Raw genomic sequence first — 21,657 nt, 5'->3', positions numbered from 1 at the left:
TACAACACCATGAAACATCTTCATGCACATATATTAGATGCCTTTCAGTTGCAAGCAATAACATAATTCAAACTTAACGAATGGGAACATTTCTTTTAAGGATACAGAGGTATCTTGGAGCATCTCCTAGAATCTGGGATCTCAGGAATAGTCTGAGGCCAGGTAAGGGATGCCACTGTGGGGTGGTGGTACAGTCTCTTGAGAATTAGTTGCCTTTTTCTGGCTATACTTGGTTCCTTCTGCTCCTTAGACCATGTAGGCTGGGGCAGAGCCACTCAGAGTAATAGCTCTGAGCTTTTTGTGATCCAGTCCAGTTGGTGGTCCTCCTCTTTAGAAGCTGGGCCCAGGGATCCCTGGGTGGCACAGCGGTTTGGCACCTGTCTTTGGCCCAGGGCGCGATCCTGGAGACCCGGGATCGAATCCCACGTCGGGCTCCCCGTGCATGGAGCCTGCTTCTCCCTCTGCCTATGTCTCTGCCTCTCTCTCTCTCTCTGTGTGACTATCATAAAAAAAAAAAAAAAAGCTGGGCCCAGAGCTGGAACAGTCAACAGAGGCTGGCAGGGCAAAGTCACCTTGTGGCTGTTGTAGCTGCAAACATGGGAAGAAGGATCAGAGGGGAGGGTACTGGGCAGACCATCCAATGAGGGTCCCTTATGACCTTTCCATAAACATGATACACGCTGATCAGCAGTTTACAACTCAGAGTCTTCTAAGCAGGTTACACATGGATCCAAACATGTCAAGGTGATACTTGGCTAGAGACAAGAAAGGGAGAAGAAATAAAAGGAACTGGCCTGTTTACTTGTGTGCTTCCTGTCTGTGACTCCATTAGACAGAATCTGAAAGTGCTCCAAGATCCTGCTGCTACTGCCCATCATTGGCAGGGTTCTGGAGGGAGACCCGAGTATGAAAGATACAGAGGAAACATAGCGAAAACCATTAAGATGTTTTCAGAGCCAGACAAGAAGTCATTAAGATGTCTTAGGAGCTATGGTCTGAGACAAATAGAAGGGCAAGCTGGATTTAATCAGGCAAGGTAGAGATGGCTAAAGGAAGTGAGACGCAGCCTGGGTGGGACTCAGATGTTCCTCCACCCAAAGTGGATGAAGAAGTGAGGTGTGGGTTGTCAGAGCTAAATGGCACTTTGCCATCATTAAGCTGAAGAGTCAAGAAGTGCTTTGCATGCTGAGACAGACAAGAAATAACAGGATTACATGCATCATCCTGGTTTCCCCAAATAAATGAACCATGAGCATTTCCATACTCTACTGCTTCTCGAATGGAAAATAGCCTTATCTCTTATTTCTGCAATGCTGTCGTCAGGTGATACGATGTGACCTTTGTGGTCATAATCAAGTGACAACATTGCCGTATCTCGCTATGAACACCCCATCATAAACTTGGTAAATTTGCAGTATCTTTCCTTTTCAGGTCGTCCATTGTGCACCTGTTGTATCTCTGCTCTTTGGCCAGCCATTCCTCCGGAGGTCTTGACTCCCCAGCAAACGTTCTTCACAAGTGCACTTCTGTTTCCTAAGATCGTTTCCAAGTCCTTTTTCTACAGGGCAGAACCAGAACCCAGGAGGCTGTTTACAAAACCAACCCCATTTGAAAGCAGGGAATGTGGAGTTGCCTATTGCCAGAGAGACTACAAAATGGGCTGAGGGAGGCATCTGAAGGATCACCTTGGGCTGTAGCTCAGAGGGGGCAGGAATGGGTCAGGGAGAAAGCATCTGCCTGTGTCAGAGCGAAGAGATGGTATGGACAAAGTTGCCCACATGTGGACAATTTGAAAGAAGGGGCAGGGCGACTTTGCAAACATCCTGGGAACACAGAAACCAAAACCCAAGTGAAAAAACCCAATGTGTTGGGATCCCTGGGTGGCGCAGTGGTTTGGCGCCTGCCTTTGGCCCAGGGCGCGATCCTGGAGACCCGGGATCGAATCCCACGTCGGGCTCCCGGTGCATGGAGCCTGCTTCTCCCTCTGCCTGTGTCTCTGCCTCTCTCTCTCTCTGTGTGACTATCATAAATAAATAAAAATTAGAAAAAAAAAAAACAAAATAAAAAGTTTAAAAAAAAAAAAAAGAAAAAACCCAATGTGGAAGAAATCATAGCCCAGTGATAAAAAGGACATTCTCCCCGAGTCTTTCAAGCCATACTACTTCATAAAAACTAATGAAAATGTGCTCAGATATAATGAAACAGAATGTGATACAAAATAAGATTGCAGAACTATGAAAATAGGATAAATCACACCCTTACAGAGTTAACAACCTGGAATCAGCAAGGGATGGCTGGAACGTGGCCAGAACCTGCTCCGTAGCTCCCGCTAGACCAGTGGTGCTCAAACTGCCCTCCCAGCACCAGCAGCACCTGGGAACTTGTCGGAAGTGCATGTCCTGGGACCCCAACTCTGGGCAATGTCTTAACGTGCCCTCCAGGTAATTCTGACGCCCTTTGACACTGTAGAACCAGGTTCTTGGATCTGGTTCTTCTCCCTTTCAGGCTAGAGTTAGGCTGAGCGATTTTGCTATGCCCAGATTTCTAGAACAAGACACTTTCTCACAGGGATATTCTAATCTGCATTCCCCAAGGACAGAAACAGAAGCAGACTACAACACCAGAATTCATTCATTCATTCATTCATTCAGCCCACAAACATTTATTAAGCTTTGAGCACCAAAGCAGACATTCACCAGTTTAGGACGACTTTGTCATGGACTAGCTGGCCATGAGGCTCAGTAGCATCTGGAGGCAGGAGAGCCAAGTAGACAGGGGTCTCGGCTCCCTCCTCCACAGTCCTGGGGCCGTAAGGCCCACCCATGTCCGTCTTCACCCACCCTGGGCAGCATGCATTCAGCAGAATCCTGTCAACTTTCCTCTTCTCATCCAGACGCCAGGCCAGGATTCTTGATAAGACCGTGACCCCCAGCTTAGACACCCCATACGCGGAGTTGGGCCAGCCTTCCCTCTCATGCACTTCATTGCTTGTATCCTCCACAAACTTCTTCATGAGGTCCACCAGGTCCTCCTCTGTGAGCGTCTCGCATTGGAACTTCTTCTGTAGATCTGCGCTGCAATTTTCAAGAGCCTTTGAACCCTCTAAACTACTGATATTCACCACCCTGCCTGGAACAGAATAGTAAACACATGGAAGCATGTCACACAAATAAACAATTGTTGGGGCACCTGGGTGGCTCAGTGGTTGGGCGTCTGCCTTCCACTCAGGGTTTGATCCCGGGGTTCTGGGATCAAGTTCTGCATGGGGCTCCCCTCCAGGAGCCTGCTTCTCCCTCTGCCTATGTCTCTGCCTCTCTCTGTGTGTCTCCTATGAATTAAAAAAAAAAAACTCTTAAAAAAATGTTGGTTGACTCTACTCAACATGCAATTGATTCATACTGCAGGTTTAACTGCTGATTTAAAAAAAAAAAAAGAATTCACGATGCACCCAGTGGGTGTTAACATTATTTTGTGCTCTCTTCCCGCAAAGGGAAAGACACATTACCATCAATAACAGAGGCTAAAGAGCAGTGATTACTCATTAGGTAGGTCTGTAGTGGAATCACCGAGTGGATTTATGAAATATCCCCCTGCACACAGAAACACTCCAGCTACCTGTGAACTTGCTTTCCTAGAGACAGCAGCTTCACCCTGAAGATTAAAGCTTTTTCAGGGTTTGCCCAATCCTAAGGCCTATGGGCAGCCACCTCTTTATTATCTCCAAGTACCAAAAATCAGAGTCAAGCAATGCCTTGTCTATCTTTAATGATGGCTACTTTACACATAGCGTGAGTTAAAAATATTAAAAAAAAAAAAAACCTGGGTTGGAGAATTATTTATTTGAGAGAGACATAGGCAGAGGGAGAAGCAGGCTCCCTATGGGGAGCCCAATGAGGGACTCATCCCAGGACCCCGGGATCACGCCCTGAGCCAAAGGCAGACACTCAACTGCTGAGCCACCCAGGCATCCTTCAAATCCAGTTTTGATTTTCATCACTTTTTTTTAACCTGTAGCTAAAAATTAAATATAGTGTAATGAAGTAGTTAACATTCATATTACCAATAATTCACAGCTACTAAAGAGACAGTCATGTGCATAAAAAATATGCAGGCCAAAAACTATAAGACAATTTGAAGTATTGTTGGAAATCTCTGAACCAGTGAACGGGTGAATTTATACAGTTCACCCAACATCAAAAAACACCCTGTTTCAAGGGTTCTTTTCTTACTTATCCTGACTCCACTATCTGTGCATTCAATAGGATAATTAGATTATTTTTTTTTTTTTGAGTAGGTTCCATGCCTACCTATAGAGCATGGAGCCCAGTGTGAGACATGAACTCACGACCCTGAGATCAAGACCCGAGCTGAGATCAAGAGTTGAACACTTAGTCACCCATGTGCACCAGGATAATTGGATTTTATTGCATTTTCTAAGTGGCATTCATTCACCACAGAGACGGGGCTGGAGAGGGGACTGGGGGTGGAGAGGGTGTTGCACATTCTACTGGATATTCTTGTGGGCCAACCCCACACGGAGATGCCCTCACTCTGTCTTGTACACAAGCACCTCGCTTATCTCTAGGTACCCAAGACTCTTCAGTAATTTTCTCCCTCTCTTGTAATACATCTCTCTTTCCCAACTTTAAACTATGAGCAATTTGAAACCTATAGGGAAGTTGCAAGAGTAGTTCGATCAATACCCATATACCCTTCACTTAAGTTCCCCAATTATTAGCATTTTGTCACATCTGCTTTCTCCTTAATTGCAGACAAATCTAAAACTTTGCCCTAAACACTTTAGTATACGTAAGAGTGATCACACTTAAGACCTTTATCATGGTACAACACTGTCATCCAAAGTACAGTCCATATTCAAAGGACTACAGTCCTTTCAAGAATCTTCCTTTATAGGTGGCACAGCGGTTTAGCGCCTGTCTTTGGCCCAGGGCGCGATCCTGGAGACCCGGGATCGAATCCCACGTCGGGCTCCCAGTGCATGGAGCCTGCTTCTCCCTCTGCCTGTGTCTCTGCCTCTCTCTCTCTCTCATTCTGTGTGACTATCATAAATTAAAAAAAAAAATTAAAAAAAAAAGAATCTTCCTTTATAGGTTTTGTTTTCACTCAGGCTCTCATCTGGGATGATGGATTGCACTTAGTGGTCATATCACTTTAGTCTTTTATTTATTTATTTATTTATTTATTTATTTATTTATTTATTTATTTATTTATTATTTATTTATTTATTCATTCATTTATTTAGAAAGTGGTGGTGGTGGGGGACAGAGGGAGAGAGAGAATCCCAAGCAGACCTCATGCTGAGCAGGGAACCCAATGTGAGGCTCAATCCCATGACCCTGAGATCAGGTCCTGAGCCGAAACCAAGAGTCAGATGCTTAAGTGTGCCGCCCAGGCGCCCCTCTCTTGAGTCTATTTTAATCTAGAGAAGTTAACAATGACCTTTTTGAAGACTCTAGGCTGTTATTTTGTAGTATCTGTCCCAATTTGGATTAGCATGATGTTCTTAGACTCACTTTAATAGTGTGGCCAGGAATACTACTACTTCGAGGACGTTGTATTCTTCATTACTTTCTAAGTGGCTTTGTTCTCAATCACCTGGCCCCTACAAGGAATTAAATTCAAAATGGAAAGGAGGAAAGAAAAGAAAAACGAATTCCAGGAGCTCCGCTATGCCTTTGGTGGAAATAAAAAAAAACTTCCTAGGAGTAAGAGGAAGCCTCTGGGACAGAGGCTAAGGGGTGACAGTCTCAACAGCCAGATGGGTCCAATCAACCCTGAGAAGGACTGCTCACACCATCCACATATACATCCGCTTTGGTGAGGTCCAGGGGGGCTCTCTGGTCCAGAAACAACCCCTATTCCTATTCTTAGAAAGGGTGTGCAAGTAGCTCCACCTAGTGGGAAAACATTTGACTTGTCAATAATAAAAGCATTATTGGGATTTTCGTTGAAAAAAAAAAAACATTTGACTAACCTGTGCACTCGGAATCTTAAATGAGTAAGCAAGAGGGTAACTTTCTTTAAAGAGATAATATAATGCTAAATAAAATATGGCTTTGAAGTCGGTTTTGTTTGTAGAAACGGTGATTCCCTACAAATCAAGAGGCAAATAACTCTCAGCCTCTTGTCCTCCAGGTAAATATGAATTTTATGGAAAAAGCACAAATATTCTCAGTGTGTTGTAAAGCAGATTCCCACTTTGGGAATTACTGTTAAAGAGAACTGGTTAAGGCCAGTGATTCACCTGCTCTGGGTTGTGGCCTGAGCCCCACCCTCCCCAAAGCCATCTTTTATCTTTCAAAATGGCTTGGTTTGCAATCATTTAGCGTTATGCTTGGTCCCTTCACTGGAGCGAATTATCCTGATTTGATTGATGGGAGAAGTCAGGAAACCTGAGTACTGTTCCTAGCTCTATCGCTACCTGTCTGTGTTCACATCTTTGGGTCTCAATTTCCTTCTCTGTAAGATGAAGACAAAGGAATGTAAGGTTTCTTCAATACCTTGTAGCTTTCAAATTCTAGGATTCTAAAAACCATAAAGACTTCCGGATACTCAGTAAAAGGCAACCTTGCCATGGAATACTATGCAGCTGTAAAAAGTAAGAAAGCTTTCTCTCCTGATCTAGAAAGAGTCCCAGATATAGTAAGTGAAGAAAGCAAGGTGGCAAACATTATACTTAATGATCCCTTTCCGTAAAAAAGGGCACAAAAAATATGCACTTAGATTTGAATTAAAAAAACTCCATCCTAGAGGCACGCCTGGGTGGCTCAGTTGGTTAAGTGTCTAACTCTTGATCTCAGCTCGGGTCTTGACCTCAGGGGGGTGAATTCAGACCCTAAGTTGGGCTCCATGCTGGACACAGAGCCTACTTAAAACAAGACAAAATTCCATCCCCTTGGCCCTGGGTACACACCAACTCCATGCAACCAGACCTAAGGCTTCCTTCATTTTAAAAATTATTTTTAAAAAAGATTTTATGTATTTATTCATGAGAGATACACAGAGAGAGGCAGAGACATAGGCAGAGGGAGAAGCAGGTGTGCGGAGCCTGATGCGAGACTTGATCCCAGGACCCCAGGATCACGCCCTGAGCCGTAGGCAGATGTTCCACTACTGAGCCACCCAATATTTGTTGAAAAATAAAACAATCAGTGTTGTTTATTGGAGGCACCTGGGTGGTTCTGTCGGCAAAGCCTCTGCCTTCAGTTCAGGTCATGACCCAACGCCCTGGGATCGAGTCCCACGCCTGGCTCCCTGCTCAGCAGGGAAGTCAGCTTCTCCTTCTGCCCCTGCTCCTGTGCTCATTCTCTCTCTCTCAAGTAAATAAAAATATTTATTAAAAAAGATATTTATGGAATACTTGGGAATGTGGGTAAGATACTCGCTAATAAAGAAAAATTTCTTTGGGAGGTTCTGCATCAGCTTGACAAAATGAAGGAAGGAGCACGAGGAAAGCCAAAAAAAAAAAAAAAAAAAAAAACTAAAAGAGATCCTTCTCCCAGGCCCCCAAATGAGCTGGACATAGCCCCACCACCCTGGGTTGGTGAGAAGGGCCCACTGAGGTTGTTCAAAGGCAAGAGGCCTTTGGGGACCTGTGACACCTTATCATTCTAGGGTTGAGTTCATGACATGGGCCCGGAGGCCACTGCCATGTACCAGACATATCTTTTTTTTAAATATTTTTTTTCTTTATTTACTTATGATAGTCACACACACAGAGAGAGAGAGAGAGGCAGAGACACAGGCAGAGGGAGAAGCAGGCTCCATGCACCGGGAGCCCGACGTGGGATTCGATCCCGGGTCTCCAGGATCGCGCCCCGGGCCAAAGGCAGGCGCCAAACCGCTGCGCCACCCAGGGATCCCCCCATACATATCTTTTAAAGCTAAAGTGGGCAGGTGAAGAGTAAGCTATTATGAGAAAATAGTGCAGTTTTCTATTTTCCCTCCTACAGGGAAATAGCATCCCTGGGTGACTCCTGAGGGACAGCCCCATGGCCCACTTCGTGCTGAGGGATGCAACCTGGCCATCCCCGTGGCTGGACTTACCGTGAGGTTTTATTATTGGCAGCAGTTCATTGCAGACATTTCTTGTGGCAAAAAAGTTTGTCTTCAGCGTTATCTCAGCTTGGATGTCAAAGGGCGTTGGATCATCAGCTTCCAAAAAGAGAAGGAAACAAAGTCAAGCATTTCCCCTCTGAAATGTATATGACAAAGTGGATCTTATCTCTAATGAAAGTTAAAAAAAAAAAAACAAGCTAACTTTTAAACGATTTTTTTTAAACCACTGGGTCGGTGCTTCTCAAACTTCCAGCGAGCGTCTGAATCACCTGCAGGACCTGTTAAAACAGCTTTCTGGGCTCCACCTCCAGACTTTGGGATTGAGAAGGTCTGGGGTGGGGCTCCAGAATTTGCATGTCAACGCGTTCCCAGGTGACGCTACAGCTACTGGTCTGGCCACACTCTGAGAATTGCGGGCTTTCAAGGCTGCTGCTCAATCTTGACCGGGTATGGGACGCAGCTAGGGATTGTTAAAATGCAAATTCTGATTCAGCAGGTGTGGAAGGAGGCTTCGTTGAAGGTGATGCAACCAAAAGTGGTTCCGCCGCCCACACTTTTTGAGAGGGTGGGGGCTTCCAGCCGAGGTTGTGTTCCTGTCCACGCGCTCCAGGAAGCCGAGCATCTCTCCATCAATCCGTCAGCCTGCGGGTCCCCGCCACTTCCCGCCTGCGCTCCCAGAAAGCCCGCAGGCTGAGCCGGAGGTGCGGATGCTCAGCGACGGTGACGGGTTAAGGCCGGGGCGGAGGGGCGGGAGTCGATCGAGGCCTCATACTACTTTTTACTCTGTTTTGCCTCTTGGGTTTCCCTTGCCCAGTAGGTTGGTAAATGGGGCTGGCCTGATTATTCTTTCTTTCCCCTGCGCAAGGCAGCTCAATTAACTTTCTTGTGTGTGTGTTTTAAAGATTTCATTTATTCATGAGAGGCACAGACAGAGAGAGAGGCAGAGACCCAGGCAGAGGGAGAAGCAGGCTCCCTGCAGGGAGCCTGATGCGGGACTCGATCCCGGGTCTCCAGGATCACGCCCTGGGCCACAGGCAGGCGTTAAACCGCTGAGCCACCCAGGGATCCCCTCAATCAACTTTCTTAATAGAACCACAGAGAAAATAATCTTGATTTTTTTTTTGTCCCCCTCCGAAGATGCTACTTAAAAAATCACACTTAACATGTATGTTTGATGACAGACCCAAATTCCCTGGGGGTGGGGGGGTTGGGGGGGTGGGGAGGGAACAAGGCTCGCTTCCTTTCCGCCTGAGCCTATCAAAGCTCTCCATTAAACAAAATCTCAAGTCCGCTGATGTGTAAAGTGCGCACTGATCTCGTCTCAGCGATCCATTTCCTGTCCCGAGCAGATGCCTCCGGGCAACTACGAATGCACCATTTCACGGATAGCGAAAGCCCCGCCCGAGTGAGCTCGGAGACCCTTTGCAGGGAAATGCTTTTTTTTTTTTTTTTTTTTTTTTTTTTTGCATTACACAGAAAGCTGGTGAGCTTAGCAGGGCGTGGCCCCCCTCCCAGGAGGCCGGGTTTCTGGCGCCCAGCGGCCGCGGACGGCTCCGGGAGCGCCCCGGGATGCGCCCCGCCCGCCTTGCGCCCAGCGAGCCGCTCTGGCGACTCGGCGAAAAGCGACGATCCGCAGCGGGAGGCCCGGGCTGAGCGCGCCCCGCGGAGCCGGCGCTGCGCTGCGCGATCACCCGGGCGCACGGGGGCGCACGGGGGCGCACGGCGGGGGGGTGCCTGCGGCTCTCTGCCCTGCACCCTCGGCGCACCCAGGGACCCCCCCCCCCACCCCGACCTACGCTTGAAGGCGATGCCCGCGTTGTTGACCAGCACGTTGAGGCCCCCGTACTCCTTGCGCAGGAAGTCGCGCAGGGCGCGGATGCTCTGCAGGTCGTCGATGTCCAGCAGGTGGAAGCGCGGGCTCAGGCCCTCGGCCTGCAGCTGCTGCACGGCCGCCCGGCCCCGCGCCTCGTCCCGCGCCGTGAGCACCACGTCCCCCGAGAACTGCCGGCACAGCTCGCGCGCGATGGCGAAGCCGATGCCCTTGTTGGCCCCGGTCACCAGCGCCACGCGGCTGCAGGACGACATGGCCGGGAGGGGAGGCCCCGGGCGCGTGGAGAGCGGACCGGGCTGCGGGCCCCCGGGGAGCGCGCTGCAGCGCCGTGGACACAGGAAGGGAAGCCCCAGGGAACTGGGCGCTGCGAGCCCGGGCTGCGGCTTCTGGAGAACCAGGCCCCGGCCCTCGGGCCCTCCCCTGCGAGGAGTGGCCGTCTGTTCCCGAAGGTTTCGTAACGGGCCCTCTCCCGGGTCCGCCCCTTCGCCCGCGCAGATCCCGCCCCCGAGTCAGGGCAGCTCTCTCCGAGCCCGAGCGGAGGGTGCAGGGTCGGCCCGGGTCTAGAGATTCCCCGCAGTTGGATTGAAGAGACTGTTGCAGGAAAACCCCACAAGGAGGAAAACAAGTGCTGAGTAATTTTCTTGGGCTCGTGCCCATCATTCACTGCAAAATGGAAATGCTTGCCTTTTCCTCAAATGCGATGAAATTAGACACCGTAACTGCTTTTGAAGACACAGATCTCCCCCCACCCTTTTTTTTTTTTTTGCTTAAACTCAAGAAAGACAAGAGGAAAAAAGAAAGGGGCCTAGGAGGAGATGTACAGGTATGGTCTGGGCTCATCTCTGCGTGTGATTCCCAGTGCGCCCCAAGTGGGACGAGTGTGGATGGAGCCCTCTCTGCGTGTCAAGCCTCTTCCTGGAATGTTTTCATTTAATCCTTGCATAAGTCCTGTGGGTGCTCAGTGTCTGCATTTTAGGTTTGTCGAAGGAAGATGGACATTATCCGTCTCTATTTTTTTTTCTCCCAAAGTAACATGTGTGCCCCACAATGTTCAAATGAAAATGAATCCCCAGTTGTGTCAAGGTCTGCAGAGGCAGTTAGAGTTCCCCGGCCCACCTTCTAGAGTGTAATCTGAAGGCGTTTGATTAGTGACACTTAGATTTATGGAGAGTTGTGACCTCATTGTGACTCACCTTTTCTCAAGCAGAGCTGGCTAAGCTGCCTTTTTTTTTTTTTTTTTTTTTTGTCTGTCACCTTGACCATCCTTTTCCATCAAATCAATAAGGGAAGTCAGGAAGTTGGGCTCTTGCTGTGTGGTTCCCCTCCTGTGGCTCAACCAGTAGTCTTTTTCCCCTCTAGAAATTATTTGGAACTCTATTTTAAAGATGTAGGGCTATTCAGGTTTTCCATTTCTTTTTGAGTGAGCTCAAATTGTGTTTTTCAAAAAAATTTGTTTATTTCATCCAAGTTGTTGATTCTTGTGAGGTGAAGTTGTCACAGTATGCTCTGGGTAGTGATATATGGGTAGTGATGCTGCCTCCCTTACTCCTGATAGTGTTCATTTGTGTCTTTCATATTTTTTCTCCTGCTCTGTCTGGTGAAAGGTTTATCAATTTTTTTTTAACCTCAAGGAAGCATCTTTTGGTTTTACTGGTATTTTTCTCTATTTTTTCCTGCTTATATTTTTGTTCTAACCTTTATTTCTTTTCTTTTGCTCACTTGGGGTTTTATTTTCTCTTTTTCTAGTTTCTTACCATGGAGGATGAGGTCATTCAAGATCTTTTTTTTAATTTAAGATTTTATTTATTTATTCATGAGAAACACAGAGAGTAGAGAGAGAGAGAGACAGACAGGCAGAGGGAGAAGTAGGCTCCATGCAGGGAGCCTGATGTGGGACTCAATCCCAGGTCTCCAGGATCAGTCCCTGGGCCGAAGGGGGCACTAAACCAATGAGCCACCCAGGCTGCCCAAGATCTTCTTTTCAATATAGGTGCTAAGGGCTATTAATTTCCCTCTATTTATTTTTATTTATCTTTATCTTTTTTTGAAAGGCAGAGGGAGAGAGAGAATCTCAAGCAGACTCCGTGCTGAGCACAGAGCCCTCCATGCTGAGCTTGATCTCATGACCCTGAGATCATGACCTGAGCTGAAATGAAAAACCGGTCCTTAACTGACTGAGCCACCCAGGGCCCCTGTTAATTTCCCTTTAATTAGTGCTGTTAGTGGCATCATGTAAACACTGATATGTTGATTTTTCAATTTTAATTGGTTTAAAATACTTTCTAATTTACCTATCGATATCTTCTTTGACGATATTTAGAAGTATTTTTAAACACATTAAAAAAGATTTTATTTATTTATTCATGAGAGACACAGAGATAGAGGCAGACACATATGCAGAGGGACGAGCAGGCTCCCTGCAGGAACCCCAATGTGGGACTCAATCCTCAGACTCTGGGATCATGCCCTGAGCAGAAGGGAGACGCTCAACCCTTGAGCCACCCAGTTGTCCCTAAAAACATTTTTTGAGAGATTTTATTTTTTAAGTAATCTTCACACCCAACGTGGGGCTCCAGCTCACAATCCCCAAGATCAAAAGTTGTATGCTCTACTGGCTGAGTCAGCCAGGTGCCCAGGAAGTATATTTTTTAAAGTTTCCAACTGTTTGGAGATTTTTCAGATATCTCGCTATTATTGATTCCTAAGTTAATTCTATTATAATCAGAGAACATACTGTGTAAGACCTGAATTCTTTTTAAAGAGTTTTAAAAGCTGAGAGATATTAAAGCATGTTTTGTGCAATGGTAATAATCTCATAGGGAGGTAAAAATTGATGGAGAGAAAGGGAATAATTCAAGAACAAAATGTGTGGGAGGCAGGTGCAGTTGGGATCTAGGACTTGGATGGGGGCTTGTCTTTGGAAGCAGGCATCTGGTAACAGGAGGAAAGCAGAGTGTGTGAGTCTAGCTAGATGGTTCTTCATGAAGGCATTATTTCCTCTTTGAAGGATGAGCCATTTGACGTCATTAGCAAGAGGTTTCAGTCTGGGAGATTTGAGGAAATAATAGCCATCTTGTGGAGTGTGAGGTGAATGAATGTACTAGGGAACTGGGCAGCATTAACTAATGAAGCCGGGGCCCCATTTGTGATCTGTGGTCATAAACGTCAAGACAGTATGATCAGCTTCCTATCATTCCCCATACCCCCTACCCCCCTGGCATGTCTACCTGGTAGTGCAGGCTGAGAGCGGTGGTGAAGTTGGAGGGTTGGTATTTTGCCAGGCTTACACAACGGCATGAAGGGTGTTTGCAAGGAAAGGATTTATAGTATAGGGCTATGGCCTCAAAGAATGGAAGAAAAGACATGAGGAAGTTGGAGATTTACAACAAGGGAAAAACAATAGGGTCGATAGAAGGAGAGGTCTCCGAAGGCGGGACACCGCTGGAGGAAGCCAGGTCCCAGGGGTCAGTGTGGGATGCTTTGAGATAGAGGCCTCAGAGGCTGTGTGAAGGGGGCAGGAAAGTTGTTGGTGTGACAGAGGTCAAGGGACTGGGAAGCCAACATACTGAATGGATCCTGCACATGTTTTGTGACTTCATCAGAGATGAGGACAGGTATGGAGAGGAAGGAGAAGATAACGAGCCTGGTGCTGGCCTCAAGGTGTGTGCCCTGCTGCTCTTGCTGTCCTGAAATTCTTGATTTTAAAATAAGAATCCCTCATCTTCATTTTGCACTGGGCCCTGCAAATTGTGTAGCATGTCACACCCATGAATGAAGGGGTGTGGTGAGGTTGGCTTGAAGGAAGTGTGTTAGTCATAGCAATGGAACCTTGAGTTTTTCATCTTAGAATCTCCTGGGGATCTTTAAACACACACACATACACACACACACACACACAAATACAGATGCCTGGCTCCATCCCCGGACATTGTGATTTAATTGGGGTATGACCTAAGCCCTGGGACTTTCATGGTGATTCCAGTGCGCAGCAAAGGTTGGCAAGCCGTTGGGTTTTATAGTAGCAAGGTGGGTTGATTGGTTAAAAGTGACATGATCTTAAAAAAAAAAAAAAAAGTGACATGATCTTGAAAAGAGTTGGTGTTCTCAAAAGAGAAAAGCTGAGAAGAGGTTTGGCACAGGTTGTTGCGGTAGACAGAAAAAGCAATGCTCCCAGGGGTCTGTGTTCTAATCCCCAGGACCTGGGAATGTTACTTTACATGGCAAAGGGGACTTTTCAGGTGTGATTCAGTCGTGGATCTTGTGATGGGGTGATTACCCTGGATTATTTTGATGGTCCCAGTGTAATCCCAAGGATCCTTAGTTACATTTTATTATTATTTAGTAATCTCTACACTCAATGTGGGGCTTGAACTTACAACCCTGTGACCAATGTGGTGCCATCCCCCCATCCCCACCAGGGTCCTTATTAAAGGGAAACAGGAAGGTCAGAGGCAGAGAAGGAGATGAAAAACAAAAGAAAAGCGAGAGAGAGAGAGAGAGAGAAATTTGAAGATGTTGTACTGCTGGCTCCGAAGACCAAGGAAGGAGCCAGGAACCCAGGAATACAGGCCTCTTGCAGAAGATGGAAAAACCAAGCAAATCCTCCCCTGCCCCTTCCCCAGAGCCTCCAGAAAAAACACAGCTCTGTTGACATTTTGGCCTTGGGACTTACAACCTCCAGAACTGTAAGATGATAAATCTGTGTTGTAAGCCACCAAGTTTGTGGGAATTTGCTATGGCAGCCGCTGGAAACTGATAGAGTTTTCTTAGAGGATTCCCTGCCTCACCTCCAGGATGTCAGGAAAAACATCCTCCACTTGTACCTGGCACAGCATCACACAAAGGATTGACATCATGAACAAGTTTTTTTTTTTTTTAAAGATTTTATTTATTTATTCATGAGAGACACACAGAGAGAGGTAGAGACTAGATAGAGGGAGAAGCAGACTCCTTGCAGGGAGCCCGACATGGGACTTGATCCCCCTCCCCGGGATCATGCCCTGAGCCGAAGGCAGACACGCAACCGCTGAGCCACCCAGGTGCTCCTCATGAACACATTTTTAAAGCAAAGGACTGGTTTGGGAAGAAAAAATGCTTTGATACCTCTCCTGAGGATTGAGGAAGAATGAGTTAAAGAGAACAAAGCAGCTTGACCTCATCTGTTTTGTGGAAAACTCGACTTGGTTGGTGGGTCTGTCAACAAAAAGCAGAAGCGAAGGACAAACTCCTGGGCCTGATCCAAACTGCCACCATTTGAATGGCTGCGGGTACCTATTCAGAAGAGTTCCGGGTTCTGGTGGCGGTGGTGTTTTACAGCTGTGATTCTTCTTAAATTGCCTTTGTACTCACTCAGTGAGGCTACTATCCCTTCGTGTTTCCTAAGTCATTAGGGTAAGAACCAAAGTTGGTCCCCAGCAACATGGTGTGTCCAATGGTTCTTCTTCAAAAGGCACATTTCGTCCAGGGCCCGGGTGTCCACGGCATTCATTCCCCTGCATTCCTCTGGTGAGTATTTGAGCATCAGTTAGGTTCCAAGCATATTTAGGAATGAACAGATGCAGGGCGGGTGGGGGTGGGGGGAGCCCCCTATCTTCATGGACCTGCTCTTAGCTTTGCGGCTTACTGGCTGTGTGGTCTTGGGCAAGCCTCGGTTTGGCCCCTTGTAAAATGGGAACAATTTGCAGTGCTTAGTTCTTACGACTGGTATATGGGTGAAATGAGAGTATTGTAAGGGTGCGTAGTGTGGGACTCGCAAAGAAAACACTTTGGACATGTTTGCTCTCCTGTCCTCCAGCAAGGGGAGGCAGACAGACCAGCACTCATCCATGTGCTTACAGCCTCGGACTGAGGTCCTCCTGGATAGCAGGAGTGGCATCGGGAGGTGTCACAACTGCTGACACCGCTTTGCTATAGGCAGATGGCAATGTAGGCGGAGGTGGGAGAGGAGAACCTGCCTCCAGCCTCACCTTAAAGGAAGCCCTGTTGATGCGCTCAGCTTCTCAGAACCTTTGGGATGCTCAAGACAGGCCCGGGCAGGAATGGGGCCCATTGTCTTTCTGGAAGCAAGATTAAGGTCAGATTCCTGAGTCAAATGAAGAAGTCAATACAGTTTGGTAAATTGTCTCCTCCTCCTTCTCCTCTTCCTCCTGCTCTCTGTCCCCATTGCTTCAGGCCCTGGCCTTCCCAGGACTGGACAGTGAAGTGGTTCAGGGGCAGAACTGGGATGTTGAGTGTCGGGAGGGCAGTGGAGGTGGGGGTGGGGCATGTGGGGATGGAGAGGCAGATCCTGGTGCACCTCAGTGCACCCCCACCTTCCTGTCCTCTGGGCTGTGCCCCTGAGTGTGGACTGTGGGGTCATCCAAGGCCCCGGCAGGGCTTGACCACATGTACAGGAGGCACGACAAGCAGGTGTGGGATGGTGCTGCTGCTTCTTCTTCTTCTTTTTAAATCATATATATTTTTATTTTCTGTAAGGAACACGTAACATAAAAATCTCACCCCTTAACCATTTGTAAGTGTACAGTATAACAGTATTAACCATGTGCATATCATGGAGCAGGCTTCTAGAACTTTTTCATCTTTCACAACTGAAACTCTATACCCCTTGAACGACAACTCCTTGTCTCCCCTTGCCATCCCCCAGCCCCTTGTAACCACATTCTACTTTGTTTCTACACATTTGACTGCTTTTAGGGACCTCATTTAAGTGGCACCAGGCAGTATTTGTCTTTCTAGGATTGGCTTATTGCGCTTAGCATAGTGTCCTCGAGGTTCATCTGCGTTACAGAGCATGACAGGGTTCCCTTCTTTTTAAAGACTGAATAATATTCCATTGTATGTATTCACCACATTTTCTTTATCTGTCAGGGGGCACATACGTTGCTTCCACTCTCGGCTATTGTGAATCACGCTGCAGTGAACATGGGGGCTCACATTATGCTGCTTTCTTGAAGACCTCCAGGGGGTCCTATGGCGTGTTTATGCCTCAGCTGGAATACAAACAGATCTTCAAACCTCCAGTTGAATCTTCTCTCTACTGCCTTATTGTCTTGACCGGGACCAGACTTAGTGCCACTTGCAGGTCCATTCGGATCCTATTTCTATGAAATTACCCAAGATTAAAAGTATCCTGTCTTTTTCCAGCTCTACTGAGCTGTAACTCACATAGAATTTTTTTAATGACAAGCAGGTGTGGGATGGTGAAAATAGTTTTGGTTTTCTTTATTTTTCTTTACAGGAAACAGCAACGTTCTTGTTTCTCCCCCCTCCCCAGCTTTGTTGAGGTGTGATGGACAAACAAAAATTGTACATATTTAGGTGGTACAGTGAGGTTTGTAAAAAGATATACAGTGTGATGATTTAATATATGTATACATTGTAAAATGATCACCACAGTCAAGTTAATTAACACATCCATCACGTCACATGTAGCCATTTATTTATTTATTTATTTATTTGTTTATTTATTTATTTATTTATGAGAATGAATAAACCAGAAGAGGGGCAGACTGCGTGCGAGAGAATCTCAAGCAGATTCCATGCTGAGCACAGAGCCTGACATAGGGCTCGATCCCATGACCCTGAGATCATGATGTAGCCAAACTCAAGAGTTGGATGCTTGCCTGACTGAGCCACCTAGGCACCCCAATAGCCTTTTGTTTTAAAAGCTCTAGCATGTGCAAGGTATTCTGCTAAGGCCTCTGCATTGTATTATCTCATTTACTCCTTCATATTATATTTCCCATTTACATTGTTTTGTTGTCTCGTTTACTCCTCACATCAATCTATAAATTAGGTACCATTTTATGCCTATTTTACAGGTGAGGAAACTGAGGTTCAGAGTGCAATAAACTTGGCAGATATAGTGTTAAATCCTCTATACCAGTGGCTATCAACTAGCAGTGATTTTGGGGTCCCCATTCCCCTCCCCCCAGGGAACATTTGACAATGTCTGTAGACATTTTTTGGTTGTCACATGATGTTGGGGATGTTGCTATTGGCATCTAGTGGGTAGAGACCAGGAATGCTGCTACACATCCTACCAGGTACAGGACAGCACTCCCAGTCCTACTCCTGACAAAGAATTACTGAGCTGGAACTGTCTCTGGTGCTCAGGCTGAAAAACCCTGCTGTATATAAGTGATCTACTTTAATCTCTACCACAACCTTGAGAAAGTTGAGGCTTACATGGGTGAACTCATCCACACAAGTGCTCAACTGGTTAGGGGGACCTGGGTTTGAAGCTGTGTGTGTGTCTTATTCCTAAGCTAGTGCTTTTAACCACACAGGTAGACTGCTCCAAAGGTGTTGGCACGTTACATTTCAGGGATGGAGAAGAGGCGTGGGATTGGAAAGTCGCATATGGGAGCATCGTTATCAAGATGTGGCTATCACAATGGGTGAGCTGTAATTTGGGGTCTCCTGGGGGAGCGTAGTGTTGAGCATGGGAGAAGTATGTTCCTGCTTGATGCCAGGGGGAGGGCACATCAGCACTAAACACCTTCTGACAGCAGAAGGACACCCCATAAATGAATGTGGTTGCCAACTCTTCATTCATTCATCTGGTCCACGTTTATTGAGCATCACCCTGGGCTTGGTGCTGGTGATATGATGGCAAAGGAGATGGGCCAGTTTGCTGCCCCATTGACCATGTATTCAGGTGGGGATATGGACAATATGCCAGCCAACAAGCTCATAGATTAAGCAAATTGTGATTAGCATCTTGAAGAAGGGAAAAGGGTGACGTGACAATGGATAAGGGGTTGGTGGGTATTTCACATGGGGAGTCCAGAAGACCTTCCTGAGGTGGGACCATGTAGACCACCTTCCAGGAAGACTGGAAGGAGCCAGGGGAAAGTAACTTCAGATGATGGGAATGGTGAGGATAGAGATCACAAATTTGAAGCATTCCAGGAATACACAGAGGATAATATATAGGGCTAGTCAAAGTACCAGACTGTGGCTCTGGGCCCCGCGACGACATGGTAAGGAGCTTATACCGGAGTGCACAGTAACGTAGCGCTTGATTCGCTGAGAAGGTCTTGCTGTGAACCAAATGTCAGTAGAAACTAGTCGTATGTTTTAATGATGTAGCTGATCAACATTCTGGCCCAAGCGTCTCCTCTCCTCACAGACTAGTTACATTTTGTGGAGGGAGCTGGTCTGAGGACCACATGCTGAACTGTCCTGAAGAAGCAGATGCTGGTGGTGTTCCAACCAGGTCCCCTCAGTCTAGCCAGGAGGTCACAGCTTCCTGTGTCTTCCGAAGCATGTTCGCCAGCCCCAGTTGGGCAGCTGGCAGAGCACTGGGAAGTTACACCCACAGAATGATGCTCAACAGTGAGGGATGGGACATGGTGGATAAACTCTCCACTTTCCTCACTCTGAGCTGGGTTGACTTGGGGGCGTGTCCACATAGAGGGTCCCCAGCCCAGCTGAGCCCCAGTTGTTCACAGAGGTAATCCATTCGTTAATGTCCCTTGTTACACTTTCCTATTCCTTCACCATGCTGCCTAGAGTCTTCTCTCAAATTATCTACTTGAACCAAAATCCTTGTCTCAAGGACTGCTTCTGGGAAAACCCTAATAGAGAATGTAACTGAACTATAATACGCAAAGGACAAATGATGGCAGTGGAGGTCAGATAGCTGTGCAGGGCAGATCACACAAGACTTTGTTGACCATGGTAAGATACTTGGACTCTCCTCTAAGCATGTGGGATGCTACTGAAAAGCTTAAGCAGGGGAGATCTGTTACATGATCCATTTGTAATTCAAAAAGCTCCTTGGGTTGCAATTTGTGTCATGGATTGGATAGAGCAGGAGTAGAAGCAGGAGACCAGTTAGGGAACTATTTACAGCAGTCCAGGGAGGAGCTGATGGTAGCCAAGGGGTTTTGGTATAGATGGAGGCACACGCATAGGTTTGGAATCCATCTTGGAGAATAAACCAATAGGACTTGATGGTAGTTGGACTATGGGGGCAAAGAAAAGTCAAGGATGACACCTTGATCACTTGCTTCCCGGTGTGGATTGAGAAAGCTTGGATGGGGTGTGTGTGGATTTTGCCACAAAAGGTGCTCAGGGAGACTCACCCATAATATTGTGTAAGTTTAAGGTGTGAAACATCATGATGTGATGTATGTATATACTGTGATCACCACACTAAGTTTAATTAACGTCCATCACCGAGTTACGAATATTTTTTCTAGAGATGAAAATTTTTACCATCTGCTTTCCTGACAACTTCAAATACACAACACAGCATTGTTGACCGTAGTCACCATGCTATGCATGGCCACCCCAAGACTAGTTCATCTTATAACTGGAATTTTGTACCTTTTGACCACCTTCATCCAATCTGGTTTCTGTTTCTATGTATTTGGGGTTTTGTTGTTGCTGCTGCTGTTGTTTAGACCCGCATATAAATGAGATCATATAGTATATGTCTTTCTCTGTCTTGTTTCTTAGCACAATGCCTTCAAAGTTCATCCCTGTGGTTGCAAACAGCAGGAGTTCCTTTTTTGTGGCTGAATTATACTCCATTGTGTATATTCTACACTTTCTCTATCCATTTATCTGTCGATGGACACTTAGGTTGTTTCCCTGTCTTGTCTATTGTAAATGATGCTGCAATGAATGTGGGGTTGCAGAGAGCTATTTGATTTCATTTCCTTTGGATATACACCCAGAAGTGGAATTGCTGGATCATATGATATTTCTATTCTTTGTTCTTAAAGGAACCTCCATACTGCTCTCCACAGAGGCTGCATCAGTGTGCATCCCCACACCAGCGCATGAGGGTTCCCTCCCCTCCACATCCTCTTTGGTATTTTTTATCTCCTGCCTTTTTGATGATAGTCATTCTGAAAAGCGTGAGGCGGTATCTCATGGTTTTCACTTGCATTTTCCTGATGATGAGTGATGTTGAACACTTTTTATGTACCTGTTGGTCATTTGTATATCTTCTTTGGAAAAATGTCTATTCCAATTCTTTGCCCATTTAAAAAAATGGATTATTTGTATTTTTTTGGTATTTTTTTTGCTATCGAGTTGTATGACTTTTTAATATATTTTTAATATTAACCTTTAGTCAAGTATAGGATTTGCAAATATTTTTTCCCATTCTGCAGATTGTCTTTCCACCTTGTTGATGGTTTGCTTTGCTGTACAGAAGATTTTTTAAACTCTTATATTTTTATAAATATTTTATTTATTCATTTATTTGAGAGAAGGAGAGAGAGAATGAGCATGAGAGAGAGCAGAAGCAGAGGGGAGGGGTAGAGGGAGAAGCTGATTCCCTGCTGAGTGGGGAGCTCGAATGTGGGACTCTATGGTGGGATCATGACCTGAGCTAAAGGCAGACACTTAACCAACAGAGCCATGCAAGCACCTTGTACAAAATATTTTTAATTTGATGTAGTTCCACTTGTTTTTTGTCTTGTTTGTGCTTTAGATTTTATTTATTTATTTATTTATTGGAGTTCAGTTTGCCAACATATAGCATAACACCCAGAGATATATAAAAAAATCATTGCCAAGACCCATGCCAGAGAGACTTCTTCCTACTTTTCTCCTTATAGTTTCTAGTCTTACACATCTCTAATCCTTTCTGAGTTAATTTTTGTGAATGGTGTTAGACAGGAATCTAGTTTCATTTTTTAAATGAGACTATCCAATTTTCCAAGCACCATTTTTTTGAAGAGAAAATGTCTTTTTTCCACTGAGTATTATTGGCTCCCTTGTCAAAT

General features: G+C 46.1%; 1 protein-coding gene and 1 long non-coding RNA gene across 3 annotated transcripts in view; one reads left to right on the top strand and one right to left on the bottom strand.

Moving 5' to 3' along the window:
* Positions 1-2,642: 2,642 nt before the first annotated feature.
* On the bottom strand, positions 2,643-10,349 carry CBR3 (carbonyl reductase 3). The gene is made up of 3 exons (XM_055313756.1): positions 9,876-10,349; positions 8,068-8,175; positions 2,643-3,129 (listed from the first exon to the last, which is right to left on the bottom strand). The coding sequence occupies exons 1-3, from the start codon at positions 10,162-10,164 to the stop codon at positions 2,693-2,695; spliced, it is 834 nt and encodes a 277-aa protein (XP_055169731.1). The 5' UTR covers positions 10,165-10,349; the 3' UTR covers positions 2,643-2,692.
* Positions 8,282-21,657, top strand: part of LOC129502226 (uncharacterized) — a 50,064-nt gene continuing 36,688 nt past the window's right edge. For both annotated transcript variants that reach the window (XR_008662906.1, XR_008662907.1), the window contains exons 1-2: positions 8,282-8,780; positions 18,199-18,309. This is a non-coding gene — a long non-coding RNA (uncharacterized LOC129502226). The remainder of the gene's footprint in view (positions 8,781-18,198; positions 18,310-21,657) is intronic.

Source organism: Nyctereutes procyonoides, unplaced genomic scaffold (assembly GCF_905146905.1).
Source record: "Nyctereutes procyonoides isolate TBG_1078 unplaced genomic scaffold, NYPRO_anot_genome, whole genome shotgun sequence".
Classification (NCBI taxonomy): Eukaryota; Metazoa; Chordata; class Mammalia; order Carnivora; family Canidae; genus Nyctereutes; species Nyctereutes procyonoides.
This window is presented reverse-complemented; position numbering and strand designations above follow the sequence as displayed.

Coding starts and splice junctions, on each gene's coding strand:
- CBR3 (XM_055313756.1), bottom strand. CDS start 10,164: ATGTCGTCCTGCAGCCGCGTGGCGCTGGTGACCGGGGCCAACAAGGGC. Junction 8,176..9,875: donor CGCGGGCATCGCCTTCAAGC/GTAGGTCGGGGT, acceptor TCTTTTTGGAAG/CTGATGATCCAACGCCCTTT. Junction 3,130..8,067: donor GCCAATAATAAAACCTCACG/GTAAGTCCAGCC, acceptor ATTCTGTTCCAG/GCAGGGTGGTGAATATCAGT.